This window comes from Carassius gibelio, chromosome B10 (genome assembly GCF_023724105.1).
Source record: "Carassius gibelio isolate Cgi1373 ecotype wild population from Czech Republic chromosome B10, carGib1.2-hapl.c, whole genome shotgun sequence".
NCBI lineage: Eukaryota > Metazoa > Chordata > Actinopteri > Cypriniformes > Cyprinidae > Carassius > Carassius gibelio.
The window spans coordinates 25,579,834-25,598,255 of record NC_068405.1 but is presented as its reverse complement, the minus strand read 5'-3'; the positions used below and the strand labels follow the sequence as shown (position 1 = coordinate 25,598,255).

At 34.0% G+C, this 18,422-nt stretch overlaps 1 protein-coding gene across 3 annotated transcripts in view; it reads right to left on the bottom strand.

Annotated features, from left to right (window-relative positions):
* LOC127966239 (adenomatous polyposis coli protein) overlaps positions 1-18,422 on the bottom strand; it is a 37,348-nt gene that overhangs the window by 7,372 nt on the left and 11,554 nt on the right. For 2 of the 3 annotated variants that reach the window (XM_052567100.1, XM_052567101.1), the window contains exons 3-15: positions 10,661-10,745; positions 7,829-8,018; positions 6,972-7,080; positions 6,768-6,881; positions 6,606-6,689; positions 3,861-3,941; positions 2,697-2,795; positions 2,231-2,609; positions 1,014-1,109; positions 765-904; positions 601-678; positions 343-459; positions 39-253 (exon numbers count right to left, since the gene is read on the bottom strand). In XM_052567100.1, the coding sequence (XP_052423060.1) occupies positions 39-253; positions 343-459; positions 601-678; positions 765-904; positions 1,014-1,109; positions 2,231-2,609; positions 2,697-2,795; positions 3,861-3,941; positions 6,606-6,689; positions 6,768-6,881; positions 6,972-7,080; positions 7,829-8,018; positions 10,661-10,745 (1,787 nt within the window). Of the gene's footprint in view, positions 1-38; positions 254-342; positions 460-600; positions 679-764; positions 905-1,013; positions 1,110-2,230; positions 2,610-2,696; positions 2,796-3,860; positions 3,942-6,605; positions 6,690-6,767; positions 6,882-6,971; positions 7,081-7,828; positions 8,019-10,660; positions 10,746-12,366; positions 12,598-18,422 lie in introns of those variants that run through there. The other variant, XM_052567102.1, reaches the window with a different exon arrangement.

Sequence of the window (18,422 nt, the reverse complement as noted above, 5' to 3'; positions counted from 1 at the left end):
TTTGTGAGCGTATGCAGCTTTATTAAAGCATACTCTACCTGTGCTCTTCATTTGTGGCAATTAGGCTTGACACGTTTCTCAAGATGCCACCACCACTTTCTATTATGGCAAGGGTGTTGGTTTGGCTTCTGTATGTTAGAGTGCTCACTAAAAATGCCAAAGCTCCAGGAACAGTACAGATATCAGCTTTGTTTTCAGTGCAATGTGCTGATAAGTTCCAAAGGGCGCTCAAGACACTCTTTAATGTGGATTCCTGTAAGATAAAAAGACAATTTCCTTAGTGACTGAACGGTTTGTTTGCAGTCATGCAGAAATTATTCAAGAGTTTCAGAGACTCCTCACCTTCTGAACTTCTAAGGCACACTCCATCAGGGCTCTAACACTGCCAACTTCTCGCAAGATCTTCTTACTGTTCACATCAGCTCGCCACGAGAGGTTCCTCAGAACACTGGCAATAACCTAAAGCAGTTTAGAGATTCTTAGTACAATAACTTAAGATGAATGTGTTTCCTTTTGGTGGCATGCATGGCTATGCATATAGTATGCTTTTAATAATTATTTAAATATTCAAATTATGACATGAATTTCAAACAATTATACCTGTTGTAGGTCCTCACTCTCTGACTTTAGTTGAGCTACCATGGCTCTCATGCAACCTTTCATTGAGCAAAGTGTAGCCTGCGGGCAAAACCAGAAAGTAATTAAATGCAATAATAAACACTACATGGCAATGATGAGAGACAATGATAAGAGAAATAACAAACCTTGTTGGCTACATCTCCAAAGGTTAGATTAGTTAAAGCCATACCAGCATATCGTCTTAGTGTAACACTGTAGTGATCATTGGTAAGACCGTAAATCTCACAGTCTACCTGGAGCAGCTCCCCAATCGCCTGAAGACCACCTGCATAAACAAAGCATTGAAATATTCAGCCAATGAGATTTACAGTTTAGGTTTTTCAATGTCTTACAAGAACAAACAGAAGTTTCATTTATAATTTTGGAAAACCTACCAAGCTCATTCATTGCATGCCTGTGCTCTTCATCGAAGGAAAGTTTCATGAGAACACAAACCGCTGGGCAAATCTGATGCTCGACTGGTGAAGGCACTGCAGTGAAGGCAAACGTATGTTAATGAGGTTGTACAGCTCCACATACATTAATTATGCATCAACCCACTGATCCATTTAGCTCCTTCCCATTAGAGCATTTTGTGTGAATCACATTTATAAATAAATAAAAATGTTAGTAGTATATGAAATAGAATAAAAAAGCATAGCATTTCATTTACTACAGTAGTATATTAGAGACATACAGGCCAGTATATTACTGTGGTTGACCTTTAAATGACTAATGCAGATGCATCAGATTCACTGCCTAATTTATGTTAATATATATATATATATATATATATATATATATATATATATATATATATATATATATATATATATATATATATATATATATATATATATATATATATAACAGAGTTGTTATGTACTAAAAATTACCATAGACTAAAACTGAAATATCATTTTTAAATATCATGTTATCTGAAATAATGCTGAAATAGAATAAAACAAAATATTACATGCAAAACAATAGCTTAAAAATGTTAAACAAAAAAAATGCCACTAACTGAAATACATTTAAGTACTAAAAATGCTAAAACAAATCAAAATATTATTTAAATATCTATGTAAATAAATAATAAATATTAACTAGTAAAAAAATCTGTAATAAAGTGACAAAAGCACATAAAATTCATAAAACTAAAACTGCAAATATAAAACATAAAATTCACTATATTAAAAATAAATGAAAGCTAAAAAGATATATTACATGATAAAAGCACATAAAAACAAACATAAAATCTAAAAACTATATAAAGTATATATTTAAAATATAAAAAGATATTTCAATATATTAATAATATTATATGTATTTTAATGACAGCTAAATGTGCACAATAAATGCTGAAATTAAAAGAACACATATTTGACTATACATTTACACTAAATTCAGTTTTAAAAAATGTATACAAAAAATGTTCCATTTAAAATACTGTCAGTGAATTTTGAAACCAAGACAAGGATGAGAAACACTTCTATTAATCCACACAGTAACTACAACTAAAAATAATGATAACGCAAGGATACCATGTCACATCCCCCTGCGCTATTCCTGACACCAAACATGCATCATTGCCAGATATATTGAGTCTCACTTGGGTTCTTGTCCTGGTCCACGCCGCGCTCATGGCTTTCCTGCCACTCCCAGCAGGTTTCGCAGTAAGCCCTGATCTGCTCCAGCAGGTGGAGCACCCGGATCTCCCGCCGGCCGCGCTTGTCATCGGGCTGCGAGTGGATAATGTTATGCAGGGCGGCGCTGGCCCTCGCCCGGGCCTCTTTACTGCCGCGGGAATTTCCAAGCAACACCGAGTCCTTGTCATTGCCGTGGAGGAGCTGGATGAGCAGCGGCAGACAGCCGGATTGACGCATGGCGATGCAGCTGTCCTGAGAGCTGGACATGGCCAGGAGCGTGCGAGACATGTCGTCTTTATCATGGGTGCCCAGCATGGACAGCAGCGAGTACACCATTTCCACCTGAGCATATGCAGACTTGATTAAAGTGATGCATGATGCATGATGCTTTCAAGTCATTTTTGCATTGAGAATCTAGCATTAGTTAACCTTAGTGCCCAAGTGACTGGTCAGTCGGCGTGGAACGGAGTAACTTCCTGCACTGCTCATCTCACTGGCGGCGTCATGATCGACGCGAGAACTTGAGCCCTGGCAGACGAAAACATATAAGGCAGATTCCAACAATGTTCTTAATAAACAAGAAACAAGAAGGGCTCCTAATCAAAAGCCTTTTCAATTATACACCATACAAAAAATCAATAGGTAAATATGCAAAAATGACTAAATAAATATATTTATATATTATGTATTTATTTATAAAAATATTATTTTGTTTATAATTACTATTGTTTTCTTTGAAAATTGTATGATAAAGGTAAGTGAATGCATCGTGTTTTATAATATCACTGAATTTGTATTATAATAAAAAGACCTTTTAATCATCAATAGCATTATATATATATTTTACACCGTACGTTTGTCCACAATACAATGTTTTGAATGCAGGGACCATGCATAGGTAAATATGTGAATATTCGTATTGTTATTTAAATAGAAATACAACATAAATAAATGTACATTTAAAAAATGTATTTAAAAGTGTAAAAATAAATTTCTAAAGGTAAATAACATTTATAAATGTAACTGTTTAAATTATATTTATAAATGTATACATTTATACTGAAATGCAATTTTTTTTTAACTTAAAATATTGTATATTAAGCAGTGTTTTACTGATTTTGTATTTTAATTACTTACGAAAAAAAATGCATAAAATACACTTTGCAAACACAAAAATGGGGGCAAGTCTCTTTGCTTAGTGAACAATGTATGGCTCGTGTGTCAGACTCGATCCCTGCACCTAATCCAGCGACATACCGCTCGCACCATCTGTCCGAAAAATACCATGCGGCATTAATGCGAGTGAAACAGTATGGAGCACAAAACCCCTGCTGTTTCTGCTTAGAATTTCAAAGTCTAACTAGGGCTTTATGATGAACAATAAAACCATTAGCATCTGCATTCAAATCATTATTATTCAGAGCACACCAAAGCTCTTGGCACGGACTGAAAGAGCTTTTAAAAAAGGGCCTGAATCCTTGGCACCCACTGGCAGAAAAAAAAGGGCCACCGGAGGACACTTCTGTTCATGAGACCATCAACAAAATGAGTCTAATTTAGTAAAAGATGATTGCAAATAGATCCGGTGCTCACCTGTGAGCAGGCCGCATTTCCAGCGCCAGCATCTCCTGCAGCGTGAGCTCCTTCAGTCTGTGTCACAGGATCATGCTTCACCTGAAGATCCAAGAGAAGAGGAATATGAGACACAGCAGGTTAAACTGAGCAAATCACACCTGCAATGCTCTGGAAGTCACAGGTGGACACAGAGCCTCTCTGGCTATAGGGGACGGATATCCTGTGTAATCAGCTCAGTGAAGTGTGGATAGAGATACAGAGCGAGGCTAAGTCTTCAGATACAGGACAGCAGCTGCAACCGCATCAGGCTCTTCCTGACCTACATTGGTTTCTCTTTCAGCCGGCGGGATTATGGCAACAGAAGGGGAGGAAATGCAAAAGTGTCCGATGGGATTTATCAACTCTGAGCATGTCACAGAACATGCATACTGAAAAACTGTTTTACTAAATAAAATACCTAGACTTGCTGTAGCACAGCAGAATATTGCACTAGCAATGGCCTTTTTTATTTAGTTTTTTATAGTTATAAACGTATAATTTTAATGCCGCATAAAATATTTATCTTCTTTTGCTCAGAATATTGTATGTTAAGGTAAGGGAAAACTCTGTTTAATTGTATCAATGAATATGTATTATAATGAAACATCTTGTAATCTTTAAATAATTACAGATAAAATATCTGTTTCTTATTATTTGGTTTATTTATGTGGTTACAAGTAAATTGTGCTTTCTTACTGTTAATATTAGGGCCGGGACTTTAACGCGTTAATTGAGATTAATTAATTACACAAAAAATAACGCGTTAACTAAGATTAATTAATTACAGAAAAAAAATTCCCGCGTTTTTAATAACTTATTTTTGCACCGTGGAACGTTTCTCACTGGATGGGTTTCGGCGGGACCGATTATACTGAAGCACCAACTAGCATTCGCATATCACTGCAGCAGCACATCGAGCCTCAAGTATCACCTAAACGCAAAACATATAGCAGCTAGCGTGGACTTTACACTATGGCCTCTGAAGCAACAGAGAGATGTTTTCTAATAGTCAGTGTTTCCAATGTTCTGAATGTAATTGACAGTATTGTGTTTTACTTAAAAAAAACACTTTACAGAAGGTTCCAGCACCTATAAGCTTCCTGAATTTCTGAAATGTACTATTTCTAAATTGTTTCTAAATATGCTATTGCTACACTTCATGGCAAAAATTGCACTGGTCTGCTAGACTTGGTTGAACAAAAATAAACAATATTTTGTTGCTTAAGCTTATGTATTCAGTCATTATTCAATGGTATACTATAAATCCATGTGAAAAAAAATTACTTCTCACTGTTCTCAGGTCAAATATTTATATGCGATTAAAATGCGATTAATTTCGATTAATTAATTACAAAGCCTCTAATTAATTAGATTAATTTTTTTAATCGAGTCCCGGCCCTAGTTAACATCAAAATTTTTGTGCTTATAGGAACGAATTTATAATTTTTACATTTTGAATGTAACTTTTTTGATTTGTTTATATATATATATATATATAAAATGTGCATAACGCTTTGGAATTTTTTTCCATGTAAATGTAATGCTCTGTGCATCCTCAAGCTAGGTCACACTAATGTTTTTTATGCTCAGCCACACAGAACATGATCCATTAGTACAGCATGCTGCTCATTCAATTAAACTTTCATGGCTTCAATGTTTATGCACAGATGCATTTGCTATGCACCATTTCCGTTCGCTTCTTTCGAAGCTCTAAAAGTGGAACATTACAGACTGGGAGAAACACAACAAACACTGATGCGGAGATCCAAATTACAGCCTTTCTAAAGTCAAGGAATTAAATGCACCAAAAAGGAACAAACACTTGCATTATCTGACCACAAATTTCCTTAGTGACAAGAAATGATTAAACTAGATTTCACAAAAGGACTTTCCGTTGTTCATGTGGACACAAATAGATCAAAGGATTAGCTTAGTCCAAAAATAAATATTTGCTAGAAATGTGCTCATTTTCAGGTCACACATGATGTGGATGAGTTTGTGTCTTCATCAGATTTGGAGAAATGTAGCATTGCATCAGTGTCTCTACAGTGAATGGGTGCCGTCAGAATGAGAGTCTGATAAAAACATCACAATAATCCACAGCACTCCAGTCCATCAGTGAACATCTGGAGAAGACAAAAGCTGAAACACATCCATCAAGACGTTTTAAATCAAACCATCACTTCTAGCCAAAATGCTAATTCATAATCCATAATAACGTTTCCTCCATAAAGCATTCTGGTGTGAATCAGAAGACATATATGCACAGATCAAGCACCGTCTACAAGCCAAAACGGCTCGAAAACAAATCTGTGGCTGGATTTTGATATGACAGATCACAGGAGAAGGACTTTTTCACTGGACAAAGCCTTATTATGGATTATGAAGTTGTATTTTAGCAGGAAGTAATGGTTTGAAGTTAAAAACGTCTTAATGCTGGATGTGTTTCAGCTTTTGTCTTCTCCAGATGTTCACTGATGGACTCTCATTCTGACGGCACCCATTCACTGCAGAGCAAGTGATGCAATGCTACATTTCTCCAAATCTGATGAAGAAACAAACTCATCTACATCTCTGATTGCCTGTGGGTGAACACATTTTCAGCAAACTCTCATTTTTGGGTGAACAACTCCTTCAATTCATAAGAAATTGTACTAACTGCTTCTAATCTTGAGTCTGAAATTCAATCACGACTTTATAACAGACCGCAGAATAGTCCAGTACCTCTGCGTCGGCTGGCTGGGCCTGTAAACGTGTCCGAATCCTCAGCATGTCTTTTTCTATCTGCTGTATCCGAGCGACGCGGCCCTGAGGACACATGATGCAAACCTCATCACTGAAGTTCCAGTTTCAGTCAAGTCTCTCAGTTTCAGCATCTCAGCTCACCTGCGCTCGCTTCTCCATGTCCTGACACGAGCCCAGCTGCTCCTCCATCGCGGCTCTGATCTGTCGGGCTTCGTACTCCAGCTGCCTGCGCGTCATATCGGTCTGAAGAGAAAACTACAGCAGCAGAAGAAGAAGTGTGAAGATACAGAGATCAAGCAGTGAATCTGATGCAGTGAACGCCGCATGCATACCGTACATCCTTACATTCTCAGTCAGCGGGAGACTGTCGATCCTTTTGGTGAGGTTTTGTAACTGAGCATAATACCAGTCTTTCTCCTTCTCCTCCTTCTCAAGTTCTGCCATCAACAGAGACCTAATAAAAGCACAAATCATTATGTTAGATTTGAATTTTTAGAATCTCTAAATTTGTACAGCAGTATAGATTCAAAAAACATTTTGTCAATAGAAAAAGTTATTTATAACTGATAAATGTAGACTTTTTATTTTTATTTTCATCAGGTGTATTTATTTAATTTGATTAAAAATATGGTATAAAACTGTATAATTGTGAAATATTATTACCATTTAGAATAACTGTTTTCTATGTGGATATCTAATAACGTGTAATTTATTTCTGTGATGCTCCGCTGTATTTTCAGCATCATTCCTCCAGTCTTCAGTGTCACATGATCTTCAGAAATCATAATAATTAAAGATGATTTACTGCTCAAGAAACATTTCTGATTATTAATCAATGTTGAAAACAGTTGTGCTGCACAATATTTTTGTGGGAAACTGTGATGCATTTTACTTTTCAGGATTATTTAATGAATAGAAAGTACAAAAGAGCAGCGTAAAATTGAAATAGACTGTAATTCTATTTCAAATTAATGCTGCTTTTTTGAAAAGTGAGCATTTTGACTTTTGATCATTTTAATGCATTCTTGCTCAATAAAAACCCGAATTGTATAGTGTATATCTCAGAATATATTTTGCACTGAACTTCCACATTTGACCATAGTAGCTAACCCCTGTAGGAGCTTTAGAAGAACCCTTTAGTTGACCTGCTTAAAGAGATCTAATCAGTCATGTGATGCTCCGAATGATCCCTTGTCGCTCACCGTTCCTTCTCCAGCTCCTCCAGGTACCCAGCGCTGTCTCGACCCCCGCCGGTCGCTCCTCTCCTGGGGAAGGAGCTCATGGGGCTCGGGCTGGGGCTGCTGTCGGCCGAGTGGGTCGAACCGGACCCCTGCAGAGACGTCTTGGACCTCAACTTCACGCCAGAGAAACTGCTGGGGTCAAGACTCATTTCTGCAGGACAGAACGGAAGATGACGGGGATCACAGAACGGCCATATGTAACATAAGTTGTGTTGCATTGGTGTGTAACACACATTTTATAATTACATCTACATGTAAATAATACATTATAAACATGCATTTCAGTTACTCTTACATTACGACATATATTTTTTTAAACCATGACTAAATATTTTTGAAATCATGACTATAATGTCATAAAATTTAAAAAGATACAATAAAAAACACAACATAATAGAGAGTAAAATTATATAAAAAAAATATTAGTGCTGTCAAATGTTTATTCACGATTAATTGTATCCAAAAAAAATAAAATTGTTCACATTAATATTTGAGCGTGTACGGAGTATATTTATTCGTATATATAAATACAAAACATGCTTGTATATATTTGAAAAACATATATTTAGATATATTAAATATATGTAATATAATAATATAAATGTATACACGTAATTTTTTTATACATTTAAATGCTTTTACATGTAAATATACACTGTATGTGTGTGTGTGTGTGTATGTATATGTATTTTATCCATATATCTATATATAATGTAAAAAAAACTTCTGGATGTGATTTATTGCCATTAATTGTTCGACAACACTAAAAATAAATATATTTTGATATATTTATATATGTAATATAATAATTTAAATGTTTATACATGTCATTTTTTTTTAATATATACTGTATGTGTGTGTATTTATTTATTCTTAATAAATAAACAGTACTATATATATATATATATATATATATATATATATATATATATATATATATATATATAAATATAAACAAAAATTTTTATTTTGGATGTGATTTATCGTGATTAATTGTTTGAAAAAAAAAAAATACAACAATAGTAAGTGAAAAAAATTATATATATATATATATATATAATAAAAACACTATACAATATAAAATAAAATATTGAAAATGAATGGTATTCAGAACAGGAATGCAAAATAAGTAAGAAACAAACAAATCATAGTGACATTGATTATAAAGTTTATTATAAATGCTAACTCTAGGCTTGTGTATTTCAAGCGAAAAATGTGTGAAATACACTATACAAATAGACTTGGGCTCATGTTTTTCTCTCATTTGACACAAATCTGCAGGTTTGCATGCCTGACATCAATTGCATTACATAAGACCACTTTGCTTCTCTTATATTCTGAAAAATACAGCACATTTAGGAGTTTTTACATCATATTCAGCTGCCTTGCTGTCTTCAGACTACATAGAGCTTCTGAGGCAGAATCCGAAATGAAACGCCACAAGTGACCGATCTGGAACGCCTATGTAGGCAGCAACCACACAAATAGCACTTGATTCTGATGGGGTTTGACATTACCTTGTTGCTAAGCTAATGACAAGCATATGCCATGAATAAAAATACACAGCACACACAAACACCGGGTGAAAACTGAACCAAAGCAAGTTATTATTTAAAACCGTTTGCTTTTGGAACGCACCTATGATGTCTTTTACATGCACTGGTCATGCATTTTTGTTCTGTCTGTGGAAAGCATTTTCTTGATTCATGTGAAAAAAAAAGTAAGAAAAAAAAAAAAAAAAAAAATATATATATATATATATATATATATATATATATATATATATATATATATATTCCAAAATCCTGTCTATCTTTGTAAAAAAAAAAAAAAAAAAACTTTAAATATGTCAACAAAATTATACAAGATTTTTAACCAGGCTTTATCCAATGTTTACATTCCTGATCTGGAAATGCACAAAAATTAGTGCATATTTAATAACATAATACATCATTTGGATATTTCTACATTTCAGAAAAAAAATTGAAAATGTTAAAATATATACAATATGTACAAATAAACAAATATAATATAAAAATATATCACCCTGCATTTCGAAGATGCTTGTTTTACAAACAAAGCCCAGTTTGACGACGGATTTGCGTATCGTTTATTTCTTAATGATGATGCAATCCCAAGGAAAAAGGGTCACGATCGTGTGTTGGAACCGCAGGCGGTGAGTAAAACTGCTTCAAATATCTCTGCCTCCTTGTTAGTGCGTCCCCTCCCATCGGAGACCCGGGTTCGAGCCCCCCTCGGAGCGAGTCGTTGCTGCTGCTGCTTTCGTTCAGTTTCAGCCTCTGGATCTGATTCTGGATCATAAATATACGCTGAATCTGACTGTAAGCCATGGTTTGTTTTGGATGATGGGTTTTCCCTCCCGATAATGTCACAGCTTCCACATGCTCTCAACGCAAAAGCCTACTGGCGCTCGTGATTCTTTAGCTCCGCCCACACGTCACGCCTCCAGCCGCTCGTGTTTTTCCGGGAAAAATCGGTACAGACTATCTTTCTCTTATGAATATAATAAAACTAAAGACTTTTTGGATTTATGAAGGATGCAGTACTACTCTATAGGTACTCAAGATTAACAGGATATTGAGTGAAAACGAGCATTTCACCCCCCTTAATGTAGTTATAATCAACTTGGAAGAATACAGCGATTAGTTGAAATGTTTCCCCCTATTGACTAAAAAATCTTGGTAGGCTTCTTACTAAGCTTTATAATAGATCGAGATTAAAATGAAAATATGCATTGCTCACATGAATACTGAACAAGTCATCGGTCCTCACCTTTAATTCTTTCCAAAAAATCAATCTGTCCTTGTGAATCTACGGAGTCCTCTTCAATACTTCCTTGTAGCTGCTTCAAAACCTCCTGAAAGAGAAACAGACATTGTTCTTTCCTCGCTCAAACACTGAAAACACACTATCTGTGTGTGTGGCGGCTTCAGAAGCCATCGTTAGATAATATAACATGATGCACGGAAGGAACCGGAAAAAAAGCATGATAGATTTCCAGCTCCCACCACATGTAAGAAGACTTCTTCAGCCTCTGGGTAAAACAGAGCTGATAAAGAGAAGAAAACTTGCATCAAAGAGCTTCGAGGTGCTTTGAAGACGTGTTTCAGAGACATAAACAGCTTTGAAGCTGTAAAGATGCACCTGCTGCCTCTTTATGGCCATGTTTGTGCATGATCCGGCCGTGATAACACCTTGATTTCTCTCCGATTTCAACTAAAGTTTTTTTTTTTTTTTTTTTTTGATGTAGGCAAGAAAATCAGTATTTGCTGCTCAACCGAATTTCAGCGGCTCGCATCGTAAAACACAGTATTACGCCGCACTACAGAGCAAATCTGGAGACACATTTGGAGATTAAATGATTTCCAGACTCTTACATAACTAGATTTTTGCTTTTTAAGAATAAGATGCATGAATGAATGAAGCAATTGACTTCACACTGACTTTAACACTTCAAGGTATAGTTCACCCAATAATTTGCTTTAAATTTACTCGCTCTTGGGTCATTGATTTTTGTTTTCTTTAGTGGAACAGTAAAGAAGATTTTTTAGTTGAAATCGTGGTTCTTGGTGATTCGTAGACTATAAGTCAATGGCTACCAGATCTTTGAGAGTCAAGCATCGCAAAATTAATAATACCCATGGCTCCTGATGCTAAATTTGAGGTTTTATGAAGTGAAATTATCACATGTCCAAGAAACTGAACGTTATTTACAACATTATTACCTGTAATCAAGAGCCTTAGGAAAACTCTCAAATACGATTCTTTTTCCGTGAACTGATTCTTTCGGAAAGTTCATTTTAATGAACTGGTTCAAATCACAATTCACAAGTTCGTTTACAATCACTCGATGATGTATATGCAATTATATTATCACAGTATCCAATAATGGTGTCAAACATGGATGTTTAACATCTCTAAAGCATAAACGCGTCTTTATCTACTCATCTTTTACATAAACCACGGCAAATCATAAAACGACTCATCGGTCTTCGGTCTGTGTCAGACTGGTTCGTCTAGTTCACTAAAAAGAATCAGTTCAAAAGTAAGATTCATTTGTAAACGGGACGTAACTCAATTTACACAAAGGCTCTGGATCAAAGCTAATAATTCTGCAAATAATGATCAGTTTCTTGCACAGACTGATCGTTTCGCTTCATAAGACTTCATAATATATTTTCAGGAGCCACTGGGATTAATTTTGTGTTGTCTCTAGAAGCTTTTTTGACTCTTAAAGCGTCGGTAGCCATTAACTTTCATTTTATGAACGCAAAAATGTCTTTTAGTTCTACTGAAGACAAAAGTCACTTACATCTTGGATGTCTTGAAGGGTGAGTAAACAGCAAAGTCTTGTTTTTGGGGTGAACTTTCCCTTTAATGTTAAAGGTTTAATCAAATTGCACAGATGATGTTTGATTAACAGTAGTTTAAGTCATCTTCAAGCATATATACCAGCATATTAACACCAAAGAACTCACCGTTGAGATTTGTTGAGAGTCCTTTTAAGGTTTCATAACACAAACCCTTGATGAAGCCAGAATGGTCCCAAAACCATACCAAATACCAGACATTCACCGCGCTCATTTCATCACTGGGAGTTCTCCAGTGTGTTTGGAAGCCAAAAAATCCCAAACAATGTGACTGCCTTTCAGGAAGCGGCTACCTCCCCCCTCATCCCATCCCGGAGACCCAAAGCCTCATGGAGAACACAGATGCTTCCCCATTCATCTCACAGGACCACCCTTCCCAAACGGCCTGGGGTCACCGAATCCACAGCCCACTGGACACACTGGAGGTGTCCAGAAGAGAAAGTCAGGCATGAGCTCGCCATTTAGCTTCCCTTATTCTGTCTGTAAAGAGTCGTCATGTTTTCTCCCGAGGGAGCGTGACGTCACACATCTCAGGAAACAACAGCTTCATTATAACTGAGGGTCATATGATTACATGACTCTCTCTGCTCGTTTAAAACAACGTGAAACTGAACGACCTCGGTTTATGTTCTTGTGTGTCTGGTCTTATTGGGCTAGATTCTTTTCCCATTTAAAACTGTAAATACAATAAAAAAATTAAAATACAAGATAACGAAATAAAATATAATTATATGAATAAAAAAATATTAATATTAATGGAAGAATAAATAAAAAAGCATAATATAATATTAAAGCAAAATATAATTATAAACATTAGAAAATAAATAAATACAAAATTAAAAGAAAATCAAATGTATAAAAAATTATATATAACATAATACATTATGTAAAATAAAAGACAATATTAAATGAAATAAAATTTTATTATGAATTAAAAAGATAAAAATGTATAATATATTAATAAATAAAAATAGTCATTATACAAAAAAAATGTGGAATTATGTGCAATTCTTTTTAAGTGTTAAAAATAAGGTTTACAATTAAAATAAAAAATTAAATAAATTGAAGGAAAATGTATAATATACATTAAATAAAATTAATAAATGTTATAAATTATAATAAAAAATAAACAATAATATAATCTTAAATAGTATAATATAATTATATAAATTAAACTAAAATAAACAATTCTAAACTGAAATCTTTTTAGTATACAAAATTAGAAATAAAACAGATTTAATATTATAAAATTATATAATAAATAAAATAATATAATACAACTATGCTACATTTAAAATAAAAATATTAGAATAAAAATTGTATATAAAAAAAAACAAAAATAATAATTATAAAATATTATTACACAAAATTAAATATAAAACAAAAATACAAAATAGACAATATAAACAATATAATAATAAAATTATACATTTAACAATAAAAAAAAACGAATAAAATTTTCACTAGACCTTTGTGACTTCCCAAACACCACCAATCAATATTATAAAATATATTATGTAAGTTAACAGCATTGGGATTTCTGATCCATGTTTTAAAAGGTCTAGTCTTCTAATATAACAAAAGAGATTAACGGAGATCCCCAAATAACCTTTATGAGAGTAGATTACAGCTATAATAACATTTTCAACAGGCAAAACCACATTCAATCTCCTAATGCGCTGCTGAGGCTATAGTGTTAGTCCTAGTTTCGCTCTTAGAGTCAATGTCCGAAGGAATCGGGTTACTGTGATGCAGATGCCCTTGGTACAATATTAGAGTCATCCACCCCCTCATGTGTGGACACTTCAAAATGTCATCCTATCCTCCCAGTAATGGAAATCAATGCTCCTATGCAGCATCTCTGATTCCCATCTAGTGTGCGTTTATCTGACCTGGAGTCAGACGAGACCCGTGGGTTATGTGAAGAAATCTAATTATTATGAGGTTCTCCATCGACTTTGAGAGAAAAAAAACAAGACTATGTGATGCACTGAATCATTTTTATTCAATCTAAAATGAAAATTAACCTAAAGTTTAATAATCAACTAAATAAATAGTCAAATGTATTTAATAAAACAATAAAAGCATTTTTTTTTACATTAAACGTTAAAAGTAGCTGTAATTTAAACTTGTTTTCGTGGCACATTTATTCAAATATACATTATAAAATTATTGAATATGAAGAAATGGTTCAGTAAAAATATAAAAAATGTAATTTTCGTTGAAAAAATTTTTTTTATCAAATTTTTTGGTTGCCAATATCAATAGTTTTTATTAATATTTTTCATTAGATTTTTAGATTTATATAGTTGATATATTTTTATATTTTATGGTTTCTTTTTAATTTTAGTTGAAGCTATTTAGTTTATTTTATTATAATGTCCATATAGTTTTTTGTTATACATTTTTACTTCACTTTTAAGAAAATTATAAAAGCCTTGTCAAATAGCATAGTTTATATATAAATTTTTTTCATGCAACAAACTTATATATATACACTTTTAGATTTAGTGAACTATAATAATCCCTGGCTGACAACTGGGAGCATCACTACGAAGAACTGACCTAACAATGATGTTGAAGAAGAACATTATACACCTAAACCTACAAAATACTTTAGAGATCAAGAAGAAAACAAGTTCTGGACAGAAGAGGCCAGGTCTACGCAGATCTACGCTGCACTTGTCTGGGCAAGGTGTAAATCCAGCAGAGATGTTTTAAGAGAGGATTACACCAGTCATGAGTCATTCTGACATCTATATGATGTGTACATCATTATTAGAAGTTACTGAGCTCATCCTTAGAGAACGTGAACCACACAGCACACACCAACGTGACCAGATGATGGAGGATTTGTGTCATAATTCAGGAGCATGAAGAGAAATGAACGTGAAACAGAGCGACACACCTTCAGTGACTCACTGAACCGACAGCACAGTGACATCAGCTCCAATTGGAAATGACTAGAAGCAGGTGCAATGGGATAAAGAAACAAGCCATGAATGCTTTCCTTTCTTTGAAGTCCATGTGAAACTACTTTCTGCAGTATATAGTATGTGTACTTTGCACAGGATGCAATTGTCTGCACGCATAGAAAGGGCTTGACCACACAAATTTTCCAAAATTAAAAACGTATCTGAAAAATTAGGGGTTAAAAAGCTGGGACTTATAATATTAAAACTGACTGCAATTTAAAATTGGATTAAAAAACATTCAAGGTTTGCTGTGTTTATTTGTAGTGCTGCACAAAATACATTTAATAATAATTTGGCCAAAATAATAACAACAACAAATAATAGTAATATAATAATATGACTTTACCAGTACTGAATAAATACTAAAATATTATATAAATATCATGCAATATAAAACAGTTAAATAATAGTATTATAAAATATATATATTATTTTTTACATAGCAACTCATAAATTACTATATACAACTTTTATATTATGAAAGTACAATACTAAACTTACTATAGTACTGCACAATTTGACCAAGATATTATTATTATTTATAATATTACTTTATTAACACTAAATCCAAATATAAAATTACACAATATAAATATTGCTAATAATACAAAAAAATACTAAACAAATATTTCCCTGTAAAATGTATTTTAAAAATATAAAATGTATTTTTACATTACATCTCAGAAATTACAATATAAATATTTTTATATTACAAAATTTAAATATTAAACAACACATTTCAGGTTTGTTGTGCTTATTTGTAGGAATGCAAAATAATATTTATTAGTACTTAGAACAAATTGAGTTCTATTGGTATTCATTAGTCCTAAATAAAATGAAATAATTATTAGTACTAAATTTAAAAAAAATTTTTTTAAATAAAATACATTTATTTATATAATAAAAGTATAAAAAAAATACAATAATTGTATTTTATATTACAATATTAAACTTAAAAAAATGAAAAATACAATGCGTTACACTTGACCGGCTAATTACTGCATGATAAATCAGCCATAATTACACTCAACCTTGATCATAATTTGATTAGACAGCAAAAAAATAAATAAAAATAAAAATAAACTAATTGTGACAGTCGCTTTGCACTTTACTAGACATCATTTTCACGTCTGCTAACCAAGCATGACAATTTAAGCAACCTGGAATTCAGAAACATGTTTTTCCATCTCTGAAAACCCTAACGACTGTTCATGCTGCTAAATCTTGCATTGCTCGTGTGTTAATTAACCAAAACAGCTAAACTCAGCTAAAGTGGTTTGTTGTATGCTTGGCGTTTGTTTTCTGCCTGCAGATGTTTGTTTCAGCCGGCCGGAGGGGAAGGGAAGCGACTGCATTCATCCAACGAACAAAGACAGGAAGGGAGCTTCTCTAAATTAAACCGCAAGTATCTCGCAGGCTGGGAAACGGAGGGGGCCTCGAACACTTCCATGAGAAACAGGAAAATGGCTATGATGCTGGAAAACCTTGAGCGAGTAGATCATGTGAATACTAATGTAAGTGTTTTAGGGCATTTCTGATGCTCTTTTCTGTGCCACTGCAACACTGAAGCAGCGATACCTCGGACAGAGACGCAGTGGTTTAGTGCTGTAGGTTTAAACAGCAAGAGAAGACGCTTAAAGGACAACCTTAGTCAAAAATTTCATCCGCCATGATGTTTCATCAATAGAGGGCAGCACATGTTATCCTGGAAATGCCAAATAAAAGCCAGTGGAAGATTTTTACCGCAAATCATGAAGTCACGCGATGACATCATCAAATTGCGATTGGTTCATGTAGTGTAGTGAATACCGATTATCGGCCGATACCGATCTCCAGCCGATCGACTGGAGCATCCCTAGTGCATATATACGTGCATTATTTTTAAAATAAGTGTTTTATTTTGTATATACACGTATTATAAGCATTATAACATTTATATTAAACAGTGGTTTTACAGGAAAGGTGATATGGCGCTATATGTATACGAGGCTTTAAATGATCCTCCGAATTTAGATCTAGCTATATTGTGTTTATTATAAATAACCAATTTTTTTTTTAAAGTAGCATCACTCTTTTTAGGCATTTAGGCTCTCCATGCACAGCACAAGAGCCTAACAGGCTGTTGATAATCATTAGTGTTTTATCGATTAGTTGTTGCATTCCTAGAAATCGCAGCATCTAATAACTGGAAGACAGCATGTGAGCTCAAGCCTCCGCAGCATGCCACAGATAAAAACACACCAGACAAATCCAGCTACTCATTAAGCGCTTTAAACACTATGATTACGTCTAGGGATGGCATAACCGCTGGCATCAGGGCGTTCTGGATGTGCCCAATATCAGATCATCCTGATGAAAAAGGGCTACATCCAAAAGCTCTTACATAAGACAAACAGAAACAGCGATATCACTTCCTGAGACCCGACGCAGGCAAATAAGATTTCACTCTATTCAAGAAGCAAACGGATGCCTACTTTTAGAAACGAAGCATTTAGAGTTCAGAGAGCAGCTTTGGCATGAGACATCTGGGATCTGGAGTGCTGGATCCTTTCTTGGACATTAAATTAATGCATGAGGAGTCAACATTTAAAGGCAACATGAAATCAAAAGGGATCATATTTACTAAGCTGACATTCCTGGTCTCTCTTAACTCATGAGTGTACATTATTCTGAAAAACGAGTGCACTTTTTTGTAATATTTCAATTGTGAACAAGTTTAGGGCTGCACAATAAATTTTATTTATGACTTCTGCTTCGCTTGATTAAGCATTATTATCTGCGATATTTGCCTGCTGGTTAATTATCTGAAAACATTTCATTTTTAAATGGCATTTTTGTTACCTTGCATTAACAAGTAGTGCTTGACCGATATATTGCCAAGGCCGATATATCGGCCGATATTTGGCATTTTTCAAATATCAGCATCGGCCAATAAGTTTTTCTGCTTTGGCTGATGTGTTCAAGGCGGGACTTTTATTTTGACTGCGCATCTAAGTGCACACAGCCTTCAAATTATCCTTGTTCGCTCTCGTAGTTAACAGTTCTGTTTAATACAGATAGAAGTCTGTCTAATAATCAGACAGAACATTTAAAGAAAATAATGTATAAAGAAAGTATTACATATTCATGTGTGCTGTATGTAAAATGAGTGTTACCCTACCTTTATTTGGAAATATAATTCCCAGTGCA